We start from the raw sequence: 18,909 nt of genomic DNA, 5'->3' as shown, positions 1-18,909 counted from the left end.
TCTCCGCGGGTCGCTGGGAAAATATAGAAATTGGCCAAATAGAGTCAATTGTATGAAGGGAGTCGGCTACGGAGATAGGGTCCAATATTGCAACTGCGGCTGCGAATGTTACCCTCCATGGCCAAAGCCCCCCGGCATGTTCTCCCAATAGCCGGCGCTGTTAGTCTGGTAGAGACTAGTGTTTCATTACGTTTCCCCACATGTGCCGATCTGCCAAAATGTTCGTACTTACCGCTTTTGACAGGCCCACTAACGGATAGGTTAGACAACAACTCAAATTTCATATCATACTGTTCTTGTAAAAATTGGCACAGGTAGTACGAAGATAACACATTTATATAACTTTATTTTCTTGCTTCCGCCTTTTTATATTGAAAATTCAACCGCTACATCTAAATAATATCATTAATATTATCAAAATTATATTTTTTCACCCCTTGTAAAGAGTGTGTGATTCTATTTCCCGCCATCCCGTACCGCTGCCCTTTGACCTAACGCGTGGCAATGCGGAAGTGAAACTGAAAGGACCCGCATTCCGGTGTCATTCATTTGTTTACATATTTACGGTTTCACTCGCTTTAATACAAACGTGGCCAGCAGTAGAGGGCGGATGCCGTCGTAGGTGATCGATGACCAGCATGTCTTCATGGCTGTAAATCGTCGGTGGCTGTACATGTGTCCACCAGCTTTGCGCCGGATCTTTATTGGCGGGTGGGGGGTATGTAGAGGATAATTACCATGGCACGGTCTGCTAAACCATCGGTCTCAGCTTCACAAACACCGCGGTGTATACTGGTACGCAGATTTCCGTTTGCAGTGCCCTAGAATTATGTGGTACCTTCCCCTGGGATACCATATAATATATAAAGCCGACATGGGACGACAACCATTAAAATCTCTCAGCATTGAAAATGTTAATGATGTGACAGAGTTTAATCCCTTATGGGCGTGACTGTTTGCGTCCTAATACCCAAAGGACATGAGATTATCAACCTATTTATTTTCATGTGTGCCCACCGTAAAGGCTTCCCTTTTTGGTCGGTTTACATGACGGCTTCCATAAAACGAACCGTTTATATCCGTTCCTGACGTCGCGCGTGTGACCTTAAGCGGTATGACGTACCGGTTGTTCCGCTATCATCAACAGAACAATAGACCGCGTGACGTGTACAGATAATTGTGGACAAATGCAGTGTCTAATGCCATTTCGCCGGGATGGAAATCACAGTACAGCCTGTCGCAGCGTTTCCAAAACAAGGAGGATACCTTAAAACGTAGGTCTATTGTTTTCATCATAATTGTGTTAAAGTCTGCCTTCTTTCTTATTTGTCGTTTGAATCAAATCTCATATTGCAACATGTGTGAAAGGCTATGGCACCAGCGTGACTATTTTGTATACGTGTAAAATATAATCATCAGAGCTAAGGTTACATGTTATTTGTTACAGTTGCAGTAACTGAAATCTTTCGTAGTCTCGTTGGTTGTATTATAGTAATACTTGGAACTTGATTATGGCAGAAATGGCATTATGATAGCTTCAACAGCAACAACTTGCTCAAAAGCACTAGCGAAAATTGCTCATACGGTCTGTTGAACATGCTTGGGTCATGCTTATTCATAATAAAAGCACTGCCATAAGAACACCCGTACGGTCACTAACCGCTTGTATTTTCGAAAGTACTAGCATTGCTTTTCTATTCTTTTTTGCAAGTCATGCTTCTGAGCACCACTGAAGTATTTGCATGAAAGATTGTTTCTGCAAACAAAAAGACATTGTTGCAACACATACTGTACAATCATTGTGCATCACTGTTTCAACATTACCTTGCAGAAAGAGATGCCCAGTCTGTAGCTGGTGTTCAGTACACTCAGGCTTCACGCAATGTAGACACTGACTGAAGATTCGGCCACAGAGTTCCAAGATGATGAGAAAATGTAAGAACTTCGCCCACAGGTGGGCAGATAACACCTGCTCTGTCCGATACCTGAAGAAGAGACTACCGATCGTGGATTGGCTGCCCAAGTACAACCTGGAGAAGTTCCAGGGAGATCTGATCGCAGGCTTGACGGTCGGTTTGACCGTAGTTCCCCAGGGTTTGGCGTATGCTGCAGTTGCCGAGCTTCCACTTCAGGTATGGGAGACAGTCATGTTATTCTTCCTATAAAGTATTTTGTTTCAGCATGATATTGATGTAGCTCTAAGTCCAAGGGGTCCACTTTCTTCAAACTAAAATCAGGAGATGCTTTTTCTTCACAAGCCAGCCATTCCTTTATGCAAGTGCCCAAATCTTTAAACCTTCAGTATGATTTTGTCCAAAATATATCCATCAGTAATATCAAAAGTATAACTTGGTACGCCCCAGGGTTCAGTCTCCAGGATCCATCCCTCCTTCCAAGAACAGAAATTGATTGTTGGACAGACAAAAATGTCACTCCATCTGTCCCCCAAATCATAACTTCTTGACATGAAATTGAAAAAATTTCGTAAGCTTAACATGATAGATTTAACAAGTAAAACTAGCAACATGGGCTCCCAAACAATGAGTGGGAAGAAAAAAAAAATTAAAGCTGGAGACAGCCCAGGGCAGTGGTATGCCCTATTTTCAACCAGGCCTGATATACACACAGATCAGCCTAAGGGATATGTGAAGACTGAAGATGCATTGTTTGTTGTGTCTTTTACAGCAAAGTAGGTCATGATTTGAATCTTTGATAATTGCAATAAGAATTCAACAAGATGAAATCCTGATTTAAGAAGTCGGGTTAAGTTCATGATATAGTCCTTGAACTAGCTGTAGTACATTTGGCTATAGTTTCCTATGACAGTCACTTTTGTTTTCAGATGTTGGACAATGATTTTTGTGGCTATATCTACTGTAGATTTTTTAATTTTTGGAGTGTTTTTAAGTTTGTGGTTTTCACTGTGAAAGCTCATGCCGCAAACATGCACTGTCGTCCGGATCCATTGTGCTATGATGGTTATTTCAACCGCAAACTCTGACTGAATAGTGTCGATTTTCATTGTACTGTGACATTTATTACGCATGCAACAAACTTAAATGTTATCAGATATATCTAAAAAGTAAGATCATTATTAAAAGGGTCTAGCAAGTATAGAAGAAGTAAAGGCATATGAGATTCATTCGCTTTTGCGGATAAGCAAAGACAAAGAAGTTTAGCATTGCCTTGGCAATCTCATAGCTTGAAATGTGGTTTGCTGTGTTTTCTAAACTTGTTCATGAGGTTAGAAAGTACATAAAAGCTCAAACATTAACTAAGTGCCATACATCTAGATTTTGCCAAGTCATTGTGCTGCAGCAAGAAATGTAACCTACAAACATGTTCTTTAAGGTACAATAGGTCATGAAACAGTAAAACATTGTTTTAAGACAGGTGGGTGACGTTTGTACATAACCATGACTTGATGAAATCAAGGTTCATAAAAACCTTGCCTTGCTGTTCATTCATACTTGGCCATGGGTAGGCAGGGGAGCTATTTTGCACAATCATGCATGACTAGATGCCAATGAACTATGCATAACTGGTACACTACTGAAGATTTTACAGTATGCACCGTTTATAATGGTCAGATAGAAAACATTGTTGTTACATTCTGTTTACTTTAAAATGGTCTATCACCATGAAAGACATACAGTACCAACACCAGAAAAAAGCAGCTTACTCTTGATCCATGTTAAACCAGGAAAACCACACTGGCATTCAAACTACATTACTCAGGCAAGTGCCTCATTAGCTACAATGTAAATCAGATGGTGTTAAACTGTTTGTGGAGCATTCGTACTCAGGCACTTTCCGTTTACATAAGAAAGAAAACAATCAAGGTTAACAGTTTACAATCCCAGTGACAACTTGAAGTTTCTCTTCCTTCAGCATGGCCTGTACTCAGCCTTTATGGGCTGTTTTATCTACTGTGTCCTGGGCACATCCAAGGACATCACCCTGGGACCTACAGCCCTGATGTCACTGATGACGGCTCAGTATGCAGAAGGACAGCCAGCTATCGCTATCGTACTGTGCCTGTTCACTGGACTCATTCAGTTTGTAATGGGTATCTTGCGACTAGGTAAGTACAGTGTTTACTGTCAAGTATACGGCATGCTTAGCTTTAAAGTGCCAGCAAAATAAAATTTCCTCTATCATTCAACATGTAAATGTTTGGTCTTTTCTGAAAACATCTTTCAATAGACCAGGCTCTGATTGCTCAGTTTTAGCCAGTGCAAAGCAAAATCCTGTAAGCTGATTGGCTATATCCTTCTAACGCCCAATTGACTATATCTTACAACAGTGTGTAATCTTCAAATCAATTGTCTAGCTACTGCATGCTCTTTGGTGGGACAAATTACGATATTTTCACCCCAGTGCTTTTACATGTATGTTGTCTCCCCAAACCACAGGGTTCCTGCTGAATTTCATGGCTGTTCCAGTTAACTCAGGGTTTGTCACTGCTGCTGCCATCATCATCGGATGTGGACAATTGAAAGTAAGGACTGCAATCTGCAATTACATGTTCAGTTATATCTAAGAATTGCAAAATTTTATTTCAAGGTTATGATGACTAGGATTCTTTACATGAAGGATTAAAGAAAACCCAAGCAATATTAGGGCCCGAAAATCGGATTTTGAAAGTCAATTTATTTAGCCATTTCTATACCAGAGTCATGATTAGTTTGAACAACACTATCACAATATATGGCGACATCCATCATGCAAAAATATGACCTCATTGTGATGTGAGAACTCACTGAAAATCGTCGCCAGGGTTTTTGTAGGCTCACGAAACTAAAGGAATCATCGTACGGCACTTTTTGCGCAGTTTTAAAATGATCAAAGTATGTAGTTATTAGGCAAATGTGCTGAATAGTAGTAAATGAAACTAACATAAAGATTTTTTTTATTTCAATATTTTGGGCTCTAACATTGCTTTGATTGCCTTTTAAACCTGGGCATTGTTCTATGTTCAAGAAAAAAAAAGTCCAATATACATTTTCAGAATTCTTGCTCTAAAAGTTCTGTAAGAATAATCATTATGATAATCTAAATGACAATCATTTTGTGCAATTAATTGCGCAAAGAGACAAGGCTTGTTACTTATTATGTTGATTTGAAAAGGAAATTTTAGTAAAGTTTTATTCTAACTTAATCTTGTGTGATGTCATTAGGTTTAATTTGAAACGGAAAGCATTGGTCAAGACCTCAGATGTTGAATATATTTTCAGCTTATCCTGGGATTGAAGGATGTGCGGAAACCTTTCATATGGAATGTTTATGACACTTGCAGAAAGATACCAGAAACAAAGTAAGTACAAGACTTATAATTAGTATAATGTATCAATACTATTTCTGTATCTGTATCTATATAGCAGGTATAACCGCCATTAGGTGTAAGCCGTGTAACACACCAGCTTACACCGACCGGTCTGTTACACCTAGTCTTTGCATATCTGACTGCAACCGTTTTTTAAAGCTACTTAGTGAGGATGCTCCTACAGTACTGCAACGAGTTCTATTCTACTATGGTTCTCGAAAATACTAAATTTGAACACATCAATCCTTGGCTGATAACTCTGGTACTTAAAAGCATGACTATTTCATCATAATGTTCCACTTGTACTTTGTAGTTTTAGCCATATAAACAACAAAAAATACTGTCTGAAGAAGAAGGAATGATTATACTCAGTTTAGTTGCCATTGTGGGTAAGTTACTGAACAATTATGATGTAAAATTGAACCAAATGGACCTGATAGATATTGCTTCTTCATGAAATTTGCTGGTTGCTTTCCTATGCCCTCCCACCTCCCCACCATATTATACAGTTATTGTAGTTAACATCTGTGTCTGTGTTACAGTCACTGGGACCTGATACTTGGACTCATCTCTTTTATAACACTGCTGATACTGAAGTTTATAAAAGACAGAGACTGGGACAAAAACAGGGACCCGAACGAGCCTCTTACCAGAGTACAGAGAGTTGGCCGCAAGGCTATATGGCTGGTCGGAACAGGTAAGGTTCTCACTACTTTTACCTTTTCAAAATGTTTACATCTCAAGCTCATGTCATTATTGCACACACACTCTCAACATGTACATTTTCTACAGTGCACATAAGATGAACATGTACTTGCATGTTTGCAAAACTATTGCATTTAAGTTAACATAGCAAAATGTTTCAAAGTCTTGTCCCTGTGTTTTGTTCACTGTAGCAAGAAATGCCATTATTGTATTGGTGACAACAATCTTCGCTGGGATTCTCTATGCCTACAACATCAGACCCTTCACAATGACTAAAGAAGTGCCGCCAGGGTTCCCACCAGTGAGGCCCCCTAGCTTCTCCTACCAGCATGGCAACCACACTGTGGAGGGGGAAGAGTTTTTTAGGGTGAGTGCAAGCCTTTGGCAGGTGTAAGAACATTATCATTAATACCTGCAATACATGTACATGTACCTGCCAATGTGGCTGTATGATAAAGTCTCATCTGTGTGTTTCATTCTTCAATTTCAAGTCATAAGTATAAGTGTGTGCAAACATATGAGAAGACTTCTTGTCTAAAGCTTAGAAAAAAGAACATTTTAGATGTGATATTTACTATTTTTCAATAGAGATTCACTCCCAAATCACAGTCAGCTAGGTGTCTGTATTTATTCTTCACATCATTACAGATCTTCATTTGTTTGTTTGTTATCTTTTAGCATCTTGGAGCTGGTGTAGCAGTTATTCCTATGATAGGATTGCTGGAGAATATTGCGATTGCCAAAGCTTTTGGTAAGTCCTCTAGATTAATTAAGAGAATGACACCTTTCTTTAAGATTTGGCAAGATCAAGATGAAAATTGACTTAGACGCTGTGCTTTTGAACATTTTACTTGCAACAATTTAACATATTGAAGTTGCTGTTAAACATATTGTACATTCTAGTTAATATACAAACTTGAGTTTGTAAATGAGAACATGCTATGACCATCTAGAGTTTCCACATGACTTTGTAATTTGTTGTGATGTTTGATATAATGTTGGGTCTTCATAGCCACATTTCATGTATTTAAGTACCAATTAGATACTAAAAAACAAGCTGTTGTCTTTCTTTTACACAGCCAGCAAGAATGGATACACCATTGATGCCACTCAGGAGCTCTTTGCATTAGGTTTGTACATTGTAATATTGAAAAAGAATTATATATATATATATTAAGCTAGTTGTCTTGTTCTTCGTTGATCCTTTAGATGTATTTTCTTTCCACAACAGTTTAAATCTCTTTTAAAGAGTATATTTGGCTGTCAAACATTTTTCACTTTTCAATTCTTTTCAGGCATTGCCAATACAGTTAGCTGTTTTTTCGGCTCGTATCCAGTCACAGGCAGTTTTTCCAGAACAGCAGTCAACTCAGCCAGTGGTGTCATGACCCCATTGGGCACCATCTTCACAGGTTTGTCCTTGTTACCAATTGTATGATCTTCAGCAAATATGTGTACAAATCTTGCAGTGTACAATGTCTTGCAGTGTACGTGTACATGTTTTGTAGTGTACAAGTCTTTTGGAATACTGTATGTGCAAGTCCTGCACTTCTCTTTCACGCTGCTAGATGGCAGCACTGCCTGACAAAGATCACTGATAGCAGTGCTGCTGCTCAGGTCAAATTCAAGTTTGATAAACTCTAAAAAGTTTATACTTCCAGTATTAAAGCCTTTAAGTTTATTGTAACAGCATGGTTTTACAGTGCAGTTCATCTTCCTCTAACAGTTATGTCATGTCTACATGTACCCAATAGTATGCCAGGTACAAGATTAAGTTCTCTAGATGTAAAGCTGTAGGCTTCCAGCTTTTATTCCATGTCTGGCATTGTGCCCAGTTTGAGAAAGACTGTGCATTCCTCTGTGTCAGGACTGACTATAGTGCAACTTTGAAGCATACATCAGTATTTGTACAGTATTTGTTGTCCCAAAGTTTTGTCAGGTCCAAAATAAGCAGCAATTCCTTACAAAAATAACTCTCCATGGTTTGAAAGCTTTAAGTTAAGCTGACATGTTATCCTACTACAACTTATAATTCAAATCCAAACTTTATCTTTCGTCTTATGCGGTAACCTCTATTAACATTAATCCGCTGAGTTGCATACATGTTACAAGTTTGAGAGATCTCTAGTGCAGCACCCCCCCCCCCCCAGGTATGCGCAGTTAAGATACACATTACTGTTTGGATCTGTTTGGAGGTATCTTTTAATGGTAGTGGAATTATTTACCCTGGCCGAATTATGTTAGTAGAATATAATCGTTAATAGACCTTATGCTAAAAAGTATATTCAAAATTTTATCCAATTGCTTTGTGTGTTTTTGGCGTATAACGTATGTTCTCTCCTGTTCCATTGCAGGGACCCTGGTGATCCTAGCCATGCTGTTTGTGACCCCGTACTTCATGTACATCCCTAGTGCTGCCCTGGGAGCCATCATCATCGCCTCTGTCATCAACATGGTGGAGTTTGAGCACATCACAGAGCAGTGGAGGGTTCACAGTCAGTAACTTTGCATATATGCTTGATTCATTCCCATACCTCTCACAGCTAGCCTGAGTGTCATCCTGTTTCAGTTCCAGGCTTTACCTTCACTGTTTGGTGATTAGGTAGAGCCCTGGAACTGAAACAGGAATTGACACTCAGGCTTAACTCACAGCCACTGCAAAAGGAAAATGGCCCTTTTATAGACATTGACCACTTGCTCTGTAGCCTTTTACTATTTTCACATGACCCCAAGCCACCTACAATGCCTGAGCTAGTATCAAATATGTATGGTTTAATTTTGAAACTTGAGCCCCTCTCTGTTAGTTGCCTGTGTTTTCCCAGAGGTTTTGATGTGCAGCGGGAGCATGGATTATGTTCCCATCAGGGACCGGGGTCCAGTCTGAATCAAGGATCAGACTAATAAGCCATATCCGAGTCAGAATGAGTGCAGCAATCAAGAATAAAACATGTGCCATCACTCCGTTAGTCCAAATGATATGACAGTCACAGATCAACATCCCCTGATTGTGTGCCAATTAATGCAGATTAGAACTTGCAATGAAACAGATATGAAATACTCTTTACAAATTATGCATGTGGCCTATTTTGGTTTGTTGAATACAAGGTTGTGCATAAATTGGCTGCAATATTCTCTTTTATTATCAAATTACTCTTTTGAAAACTATTTTTATTGAACTCATTTGCAAGCCATTTTTACATTTCTGAACTTAAGCTGTTATTGTTAATTTACTGCAATGTCTTATTTAATGATTCTTAATATCATATCCTAAAAACTAAATTTTTTGCTCTTTTGTCCTGTGTTGCAGAGCCAGATGTGTTTGTTTGGGTTGTTACCTTCTTTTGTGTCTTATTCTTGGGCATTGAGGTGAGTTGCGCCATCATTCTGAATTTCCCATATCTGTGACAAAATACAAAAAATACACCTCATACAAATATATGACCAAGTAATTGATGCCTTAATGCATGAATTGTTATGATTGAAAGTTGCAATGCTTAATCTAAAGTACCACTAAATGAGCTGCGGAGAAACAGCTGTTTAGTCCTCATTCCTATCTATTCTAATCAAATGTGTCTCTCAAGAGAAAACTTACACACAAAAAATAGTCATTCGATTCTCATGCTTCATGCTTATCCTAGATCTCTTTTATATGTATGAATATAGGATTGGTGCTCCTTCATCTGCCTTCTAGATTTCTCACTGTATTTATGCCAAAGGTTAATCCCTATCTGAATGTTACACTGCTGATAAAGAACACTCTTATATGACTCCTAACACCTTGTGCACCCTGATTACAAGATGATTGATGTACTTTATAGTTGAACATTAATCAGTCTGACACATTAATACAGCTTGGGGTTAACAGATATGATCCATCAATCCCCAGTTGAAGTTGTTATGATTATCAGTAGAACATCTGTTGTGGTCTGCACTGCTTAGGTATTACTGGAGTCTGCATAGATCCCCAATGTCTTCAAGTTTGTCTTATTGATTCCAAGATAGACGGTAGACAATGAGAAGTGTGGGGAGCATTTTGATATCACAAAAATTCAATATTAATCCTTAATTTAGTTTTATTTCTTAGGTTTCATCTGGCAAGCCATTCATCAAACTTTCAAAAAACTCATTTCGTTTTGGTATCATTAGTGCCTGACATAGAAATAGTCAGTGTTTCAGGCATTACAATAAGGCAGCAAATATCTCCATTGCCAGAAGTGGTCCATTTATAAAAAGGTCTCTGCTGTGAGTAATGTATGCAATGTACTACGGTATGGAGTTGACAGAATAGAAGTTTTGACTAACGCAGCTGGGTAGACAAATCTGTGTGTTAATAGTAATTTGAACAACAACAAAATGAAAGAAATATGAATGAAGATTGACTACTTGGTAGTGGGCGGACAACTATGATAGAAAATGCATGTCTGACAAAAATGATCCAACTGCTAATTGCTATATTGCAACCTGCTTTAACTTTCCCAGAAAAACTATATCCTGGAATTGCCAATTAAGGTCATAGAATTATCCGTATGATGGATGTGATTAAAAGTAGTGAGGTTACATAATACCAACATACCAATCAATCTGGGGTTATAACAAGGGGTATAGTAATTAATAACCTGTTAAATGCAGTGCAAAATTTTTGGAAATTAATCATACCTTGGTGACTTGGTCACTAATTGCCGATTATTATAGACCTTTGCTGTTGAAATGCAATGACTGATTGCCAACCTCTTGGCATAGCAAGGACTTATTATACTTTGATGAGCTCCCGCTTAAAGAAAACTTGGAAGCGTCCTCTACTAGTACTTCACTCTATCCTCCATTAGGGGCTTGATTTCCTTCACTTCAGTCAAGTTGGTGTCGGATCTTGACTTGTCAATGAAGTTGAACTTTGGCCTCCCTCTGCTTCTTTTCCCCTTTGTATGTTGCCATAGTACTAGATGGATGCTGTAATGTCAGGGTTTCTGATGTAATGTGTCTTATTTTCTCTCGTTATTGAGTTTTTGCTCCCAGGAAAAATTGGGACACATTCAGAGCATCCGTGTGTAGCATCCGTTTAGTTTCTTTTTTTACCTCCCCCCTGCTGCCTTAACTCTGTAACCAATACGGAATTGGGTGCCAAACGGCTACTTCAGTGTGCTAAAGGATGATTCTGTTTGCTCATAGCAAGGAACTTCCTGTTCAGAATTTCTTAATGCATCCTCGGTCTCTGGCTACTGAGTCCTGAGGAATACATTACTGTCTATATTGCTTCACTTTTCTCACCTATGCCCTACTTCTACCTGTGTCTCCACAATGTAGGCCTTACCCTGTTGACATCCACATCTTGTGTCGTCTGGTATGTCTCACTCTAGCCGTCTTCATTCCTGCTCTTTTCTGCCTTTTAACCAGAAGTGTAAAATGGGGGATAGAATTCAATCTCTAACTTTGAATGGATCAAATGAACACATTATATGATATGAAGATCATTTGACATTGTTGAAAATTTCTTTGTAAATTCTGCCAGCAGAAGAAGTCTTGAGTAAAGTCCTCTCATGATTAATGTTTTAATACTGCAGTATGGCATACTTGCGGGAGTGGGTGTGGCACTGGCTCTATTGCTCTACAACACAGCAAAGCCTGCAACCAAGGTATGAATATTTCCTTCAAGTTCTGGATTTTCATGACAATGATTTTTATTGCTGTTGTAATTGAGACTCCGATCCAATTATATTTGCATGTAAACTAATTGCTAGTAGGTAGTTTGTGTGTGTGTGTGTTTGTGTGTGTGTGTACATGTATGTGTGTGTGCGACTATGCCTGTGTGTGTTCAGTGTGTCTGTGTGTGTGTACATGTGTGTGTGTGTGTGTGTGTGTGTGTGTGTGTGTGTGTGTGTGTGTACGTACATGTATGTGTGTGTGTGTGTGTGTATGTGTGTGCATACACGTGCATGTGAGATTCAACTTTCTATTGGTTTCTTTGGGCAGGTTGAATACACCAACTCCTACCCGGAGATTGGTATTGTGAGGCTGGACAGCGGTCTGTACTTCCCTGCATCTGATTCTATAAAAGCAACTCTTCATGGTGCTGGGCTCAATGGTAACAACTATGAAATTACATGTTCAAAGTTCCTGTTATGGAGTGGGGGGTCTCCGAATGGCAGATGAATTCCACGGCGAATCACCGCTATTAGTGTCGGCATCGCCGTTGAGTTCATCACTTTATCATCTCGGAATGGCCGTGGAGTTCATCACTAATTATAAATCGATGAATTCCACGGCGAATCGCCGCTATTAGTGACGGCATCGCCGTTGAGTTCATCACTTTATCGTCTCGGAATGGCCGTGGAGTTCATCACCAAATAGATGAATTCCACGGCCGTGGAGTTCATCACTCTATTGATGAATTGCACGGCCATGGAGTTCATCAATCCACGGTCGTCGGATATAGCTCGGGGTAGCAAGATATTTGGAGTAGGTCAATTATAGGTCATACAACAATCTTTATTGGCACAACAAACGTACAGAAACTTTTACGTAATGTTATAATGACAGTTTTCTTGATTTTTATGATTTGAGTTGTCAATCAGGATGTTCATTCTATGTAACCTGAGTTGCAGCTGCCATGTGTATTTCATACATCATTTTGCATATCAAGTCAACAAACAAACAAACTTGGAACCTCTTGGATTTTTTTTTTCAGAGGAACCTTACAAACCAGTGATCATGGACCTGACTCATCTATCCCATCTTGACTTCAGTGTCGTCAGGGTGGGTCATTTTATTCCTCAACAACAAGTTCATAAGATAAGAATCATTCTGTATCTGTAGCTCAGGTCTCCTTGTATCATTTAACAGTTGCATAAACTACTTGAGTCTACATGATTTGGTATCAGTAGTATTCAGTACAGACAATGATGTACATGTACTTCATCTTTGTGGAGAGTAAAGCTTTTACCAATATGACTTGATAACTTAAAGATTATAAGCCAGGTAAAACAAAGTAGCTACTGCAGTTACTGACAAAATCCAGCCTTCCCATGAAACATAGCCTGTTTCACGCTTTTGTATGAAACTATCATCTAATTTGTATGAAACACCTTATTGAATTTTCAGGCTCTGGGGCGATCTGTGGAGGAATACGACCTCAACAAGACCACCCTGTATTTTGCCTGCCTCAGAGTAAGTTGATGTTACTGATGTTTACCCACTCATTGCTATTTGCAGAACTTGAGGAAAACCTTTGGTTTACCCTCGGCTGGTAATTTCCATGAACTCTTGAAGTACAAGAAATATCAAACAATACAAATTTATCCTCACTTGAATAAGGTTTCAATGAAAATGCAAAACTGTATAATCAATGTGATTTAGTATCAAATTCTTTCTTCTGTGGAACATTGAAGTCTAGTGAAGAAGTGAAGAACAAATTTTATTTACTTTTGAAATCATAATAGAGTTGACTTTGATTTTACTTTTGTTATGGTAAACACAAACACTTATTCGTTGTTCCTACAGGAAGATTTAGAGGAGAAGATCAACCAAGCCCACATCAAGAACCTGCGGTGCTTCCCAACAGTACAGGAGGCTGTGGATGCTATAGTTGGTTAGTCTTGTCTGAGTTTTGTTATTGGAATAACAATTACTGTAGCAATTGTAGTGATATTGATACAGATCAGTTTAGTTTAGGAGGGACAGAGGAAACTGTCAGAATATTCAGTGTCTGTGATGTGGACAATTTCTGTTGCCTAAAGAACAGACACTATTTGAATATTCAATAGAGGATTCAACAAACCCTGTATGTTATTCTGATTCTTCTCATTAGTTTTGTGACTAGCAATGTGTTAAGTTTAAAGGAGAGGGGCTTACTTTAGAATAAGCATTTTCAGGCTTTAATTTTTAAGTTACATTTCAACACTTCTGTGACTATTTTTGCGCAAATCAATATGAACAAACAAACTCCTAATACAACTTTTTTCTTCCCCAGCTGAATCAGCAGTAGATGGGGATGTAAACCAGCCCATGTTGATGACAGAGCTTCCATCAGACCATGTGGCCATCTCAACTGACACAGAAGTGCTGCAAAACAACGGTTCTGGTCCCAGAATTGTGAACAAGGAGACTTCATGTTGATTCTAAAGATTTTTAGTGTTTTTTTTTTTCCTGTTTTTTTTCATTTGTTTGTTTACCTCAAAGGTGATGGATAGAAACATTTTCCAAGCATTTTTGCAGATAGTTTTATGAAAATTTACTGCAAAAAAGTATTGAATTCTATTGTCTAAGTTCATGCATGTGTTCAAGCATTGTAAGCAGAAGGCAATTTTATGTTATGTATTGTAATATTCTCAGAGCATTTATGTGTCTTGTTTAAAGACTAGAAACTTCTTTTTTTAATATAGTGTTATGAATGGTGCGATTTTACCCCTGAATATATATGGACTATTCTCTTGCCTTTTAAACAAGAAGAGCATCCCTGGGTTATATAACAATCCAGAATATGACTCAGATAGATTACAAAATTCCACCCTCGACTGTTTTTATGACTTTTACAAAGGGCACATTCCATTCTTATGTTATGAGATAACTTCAATAGAAGGTTTATGATGCAATTGTAATGCAAGTGCTGCCATTAACATGTGATATTGCCAATAAAAGTCTACTGGTTACCGGTAGCATTCATTTCATTCCATTAAAAGACAATCAGGGCCTCCAATGAATCAAAGAAACATAAAAGTTCTCTCTGCACAGAAAAAAACTTCCCCTCCTTACAGACAATTGTGTAAATCATACTCCCAATGGCCGCTAAGTGCAATACACTGATTCCATATGATGATACAATTTTACATTCTGAAACATAAGATTATATCTCCTTCAGAATGACAGTGAAATAACCTGAAAGTGAACTTTGGAAGATTTTACAATGATATTAAAAGGTGTAAATCATTATCTGTGATACTGATTGATGCACATATAAATGTTTTGGTTTTAGAACTAGTATCCTGCTGGGTCATTGGTATACCGGTATATGATATCAATATCAATGAGAAGAAGTGCCTTGAGATTATATAGTGTACAGTATAATTGTATTTATAAGGTTGACTGTAATTCTAATTTGAGAGTGACCTTATTCCAAGGTGTATATTTTCAGAGAAGGATGTCAGTGTAGTAAATATTTATTCAAGAGGTAATACAGTAATACTAGAGGAATATTTCTCTGGAAACAGGCTAAACTGTATGTTCGCATTTCATTTGATACATGTGCATGTATAATGTATAGTTCTTTGGCATTTTATCTTGTACCAAAAGTAAGGTTATCAAAGAAAGCCACAGAAAATGGCTCTTTGTTAACATAAAAAGTGTTTTGGTGATTCAGTTGAAACCAAATATTCTTTCACACTTTCCATTGTATATTAGCACACAACTCGTACATACCATTATATGTTGAGTCCTGTAACCAGATTCTGGTGATCGTAACGCTAAGTGTTTTGCAGCAGTGTTGTGTCCGATAGAAGTATCAGGGAGTTTGTATAGAAAATGACTATTCTAATAGAAAATGACTATTAATCCTAATACATTTACGTTATAGGCTGTCTAGATTTAACGTTTGGTCAGTGAAAACGTTGACCTGACCCTCAGATGTTTACGTCACTGAAATGTAGCGTTCTGAGAACACTAAATAAAGGAGTTTTGGTGAAAACATTAAACATTACGAATGGACATTACCGGCATCTAGATTCAACGTTTGGTCAGTGAAAATGTTGACCTGACCTTCAGATGGTATTGGACAGAATTGTAACGTTCTGAGGACATGAAATAAAGGAGTTTTAGCGGATGGAGTCTGTTGAATACATGAGCTAACCCTGCATGAGAAAACTTTCGCTCGAATTTTTCCATTCTCCTACGCAGAGCTGAATTCGCGTCATAGCACTTCTTGGATTCCTTTGACGCGGATTCAGCTCTGCGTCGGAGAATGACATCTTTCAAGGGTCACCTCCGTAAGCTTTCCCTTCACCGCTATCTACACTAAAAGCTAGATAATAGTCCTTGTTGCCCATTCTTCCACCACAAGTAGACTATCACTTAAGCCGTGATCGTTTTACAAGTGACATGTCCTAAGTGGCAAAAAACATGTGGATGGTCGTTCTGTGATCTCGTTATCATTTCCACATGCCAAATGTGTTGTTACATAACATGTTATTTAACATCCTACTCGGCAGTTCTAGCGACCGACCCGTGACATGTGCAATTATAGAATCACCTCAAAGACTCTTAATCACAGAGTGAAGTGCTTCTTTGTTGAACATGAGCTCCTTCTGTAATGCATGTTGGCGAACTTCGACACTTTCGTGCACTCGGACTGCACAACGAATGCAAATTACTTTGACTTTTTCTCCAAGGACATTTTGTACGTGTGCGCCGAAGTTTAATGACAGTACTTAAGCTGACACATTGCAGCCGGGACGCTTGCACAATTCGCCTTTATCTAGTGATGACTTAAATTCCCAACATCGTCCGTACACTGCGGAGTTGTTCAGTCACATTTGTATCATTTCAAGATCGATTCATACAGTGTTGTATACAGATAAGCCTAAGATTGCAATACCCCATTGCAAAGTACTCACGATATCGCCTATCGCCTGATGTATCAGATTTCAATCAACGACGACAGTTCCTAATGCCATTCATGTTATCACAATATGGACTTAAAACTCACAAAGACAAGAATTGAAAAATAGTGGCCAAAAAGAGATCTGCCAAAAATAGTTACTCGAGCAACTGGATAAAATTTTGAAACAGTCAAACGTTTCAGACAGAATCCGCTATCTTTCGTCAGTGACTGAGAGCAGATGCTGTCTGAATTGTCTGTTTCAAAATTTTATCCAGTTGCTTGAGTAACTATTTTTGGCGTATCTTTTTATCTGGATGTCTAACCTTCATCAACGTATCAAATAGAGATCTGTGTGAGGAAACATATTGCTAGGAGATTCGTATCATTGGAATTCTCTTTGCAACGGGAACCAGCTTTAGGCCTGTTTTATTTTCCGTAGTGGTGGGCGAGTCATAAACTGGTCAATGACTCCATCTGCTGACGTGACGCATTTAATTGGGCACAATAGACATTTTACAACATATGTGCTAAAAGAGAAAGTATGAGACGATTATCAAAGCAAGCACGCGTAACGAACTGGCGAAAAGAAAAGCACATGATTCACATTTGACGTACAGCTGATTCAAGAATCTTTGTACCAGTTCCGAATAATGTTCACATAAAACTACTTCCAGCAAAGAGGTTGCTTTCACGAGTTAAGTTATATACATGTACATTCCGTTTACTTTATCCCGGTAAAATGACACGGCGTCGTATTGATAAACATCAATGGTGACACGTCATAATGACTCGAAGTGAGACGAAGAAAACTATACCCTCGTAAATTACACCATAAACGTTTGAACAAACAAATACACGTATCACATCTCCGAATAGATCAATGGTTGGATAGCATTTATATATAGAATATTGATAATCATATTACATCACAAAATGTGCCACTAGCAAATATCAGACTCTTTCGAAGATTTTTTCAATCAATTTTCAAAGGTCTGCAGTCTGGACTGTCAACAATCCGTTATGCGATCAGCAGCAGCAGCTATTTACAGGTTGCGACCAGCACAACTGTAGACTATTGTGTTTTCATTGTAAAATAATGTTAGAAGAATAAAACCAAACCCATGCATCGACTACGATTTTTAATGTACCTAAGCCCACTAACCAAACAGCCAGCCAACCGGCCAGCCAGCCAGCCAGCCAGCCGCCAGCCAGCCAGCCAGCCAGCCAGCCAGCCAGCCAGCAAGCCAGCAAGCCAGCCAGCCAGCCAGCCAGCCAGCCAGCCGCCAGCCAGCCAGCCAGCCAGCCAGCCAGCCAGCCAGCCAGCAAGCCAGCAAGCCAGCCAGCCAGCCAGCCAGCCAGCCAGCCGCCAGCCAGCCAGCCAGCCAGCCAGCCGCCAGTCAGCCAGCCAGCCAGCCAGCCAGCCAACGAATGGTTAGAGTGACAGAACGTGAGAATCATCACCAGATGATGACGAATTACCAAACAAATCTGCACGGGACAAAAATATACTATACACGTTTTGAACATTCTTGATTATTGAACAACAGAATATACACGTAACGTCACATGTCACAGCATCATGACCACGACTGTCTTGAATTTCTGGTTTAAACTTTGCGGTCCGTCGTATACAATATACAGAGAAAATAATACATGTATACATTTCAGACCTACAATCTCGAAGATCCCTAAAGAAGATATTCATCGTCGAAATCTGTCCATAGCCAGCTAGCCGGGACGTTTTCTGTTGCTGTTCCTCACAATAAAATGTAAGGCTTCCAAATTGAAAACCCATCCTGAGAGCCATTTTTAATAGTAATACTAGTTTCCATCTTCTGACCCATAAGCACGATAGCCATCGATCAACGTTAGATAGCGCGCGTTGTGATGTGTCTTCGTTCGAATTGGATAGAGGATGTTTCCGATACTAGACAAGTTGTCCCTATATCATATTTCTTAACATCGTCTGAAGCATGAGGTGATAGGTACGCGACCACAAACGAACGTACGCACACACGAGCGATCGCGCACAAACACCTCCATCACTAAATATACGTTCACACGCGCGCGCGCCCACATAGACTGAGAGACGGAGAGAGAGAGAGAGAGAGAGAGAGAGAGAGAGAGAGAGAGAGAGAGAGAGAGAATCGAACATACACATACACGCACGCAGGCACGCTCGCGCACGCACGCACCCACACAAGCACCCACATTACATACACATACATACTGAGGCGGACACCCATACACACATCATAGCGGCACACACACACACACACGTACACACACATGC

The 18,909-nt window shown here is 39.2% G+C and overlaps 1 protein-coding gene across 1 annotated transcript; it reads left to right on the top strand.

Moving 5' to 3' along the window:
* The first annotated feature begins 1,077 nt into the window (after positions 1-1,077).
* Positions 1,078-15,839, top strand: LOC136440083 (sodium-independent sulfate anion transporter-like). Its single transcript, XM_066435867.1, has 18 exons — positions 1,078-1,274; positions 1,832-2,132; positions 3,892-4,084; positions 4,416-4,501; positions 5,238-5,317; positions 5,869-6,023; positions 6,223-6,398; positions 6,710-6,782; positions 7,111-7,161; positions 7,327-7,443; positions 8,386-8,526; positions 9,339-9,397; positions 11,590-11,661; positions 11,999-12,110; positions 12,714-12,781; positions 13,127-13,192; positions 13,526-13,613; positions 13,995-15,839. The coding sequence occupies exons 2-18, from the start codon at positions 1,923-1,925 to the stop codon at positions 14,138-14,140; spliced, it is 1,893 nt and encodes a 630-aa protein (XP_066291964.1). The 5' UTR covers positions 1,078-1,274; positions 1,832-1,922; the 3' UTR covers positions 14,141-15,839.
* The last annotated feature ends 3,070 nt before the right edge of the window (positions 15,840-18,909 follow it).

Source organism: Branchiostoma lanceolatum, chromosome 8, assembly GCF_035083965.1.
Source record: "Branchiostoma lanceolatum isolate klBraLanc5 chromosome 8, klBraLanc5.hap2, whole genome shotgun sequence".
In the NCBI taxonomy this organism is placed as follows: Eukaryota; Metazoa; Chordata; class Leptocardii; order Amphioxiformes; family Branchiostomatidae; genus Branchiostoma; species Branchiostoma lanceolatum.
This window is presented reverse-complemented; position numbering and strand designations above follow the sequence as displayed.

Bases quoted from the DNA above. Each gene is read 5' to 3' on its own strand.
- LOC136440083 (XM_066435867.1), top strand. From the start codon at position 1,923: ATGATGAGAAAATGTAAGAACTTCGCCCACAGGTGGGCAGATAACACC. The intron at 4,085-4,415 runs GTAAGTACAGTG...CCCAAACCACAG, and splicing joins AATGGGTATCTTGCGACTAG to GGTTCCTGCTGAATTTCATG. The intron at 7,162-7,326 runs GTTTGTACATTG...AATTCTTTTCAG, and splicing joins TCAGGAGCTCTTTGCATTAG to GCATTGCCAATACAGTTAGC.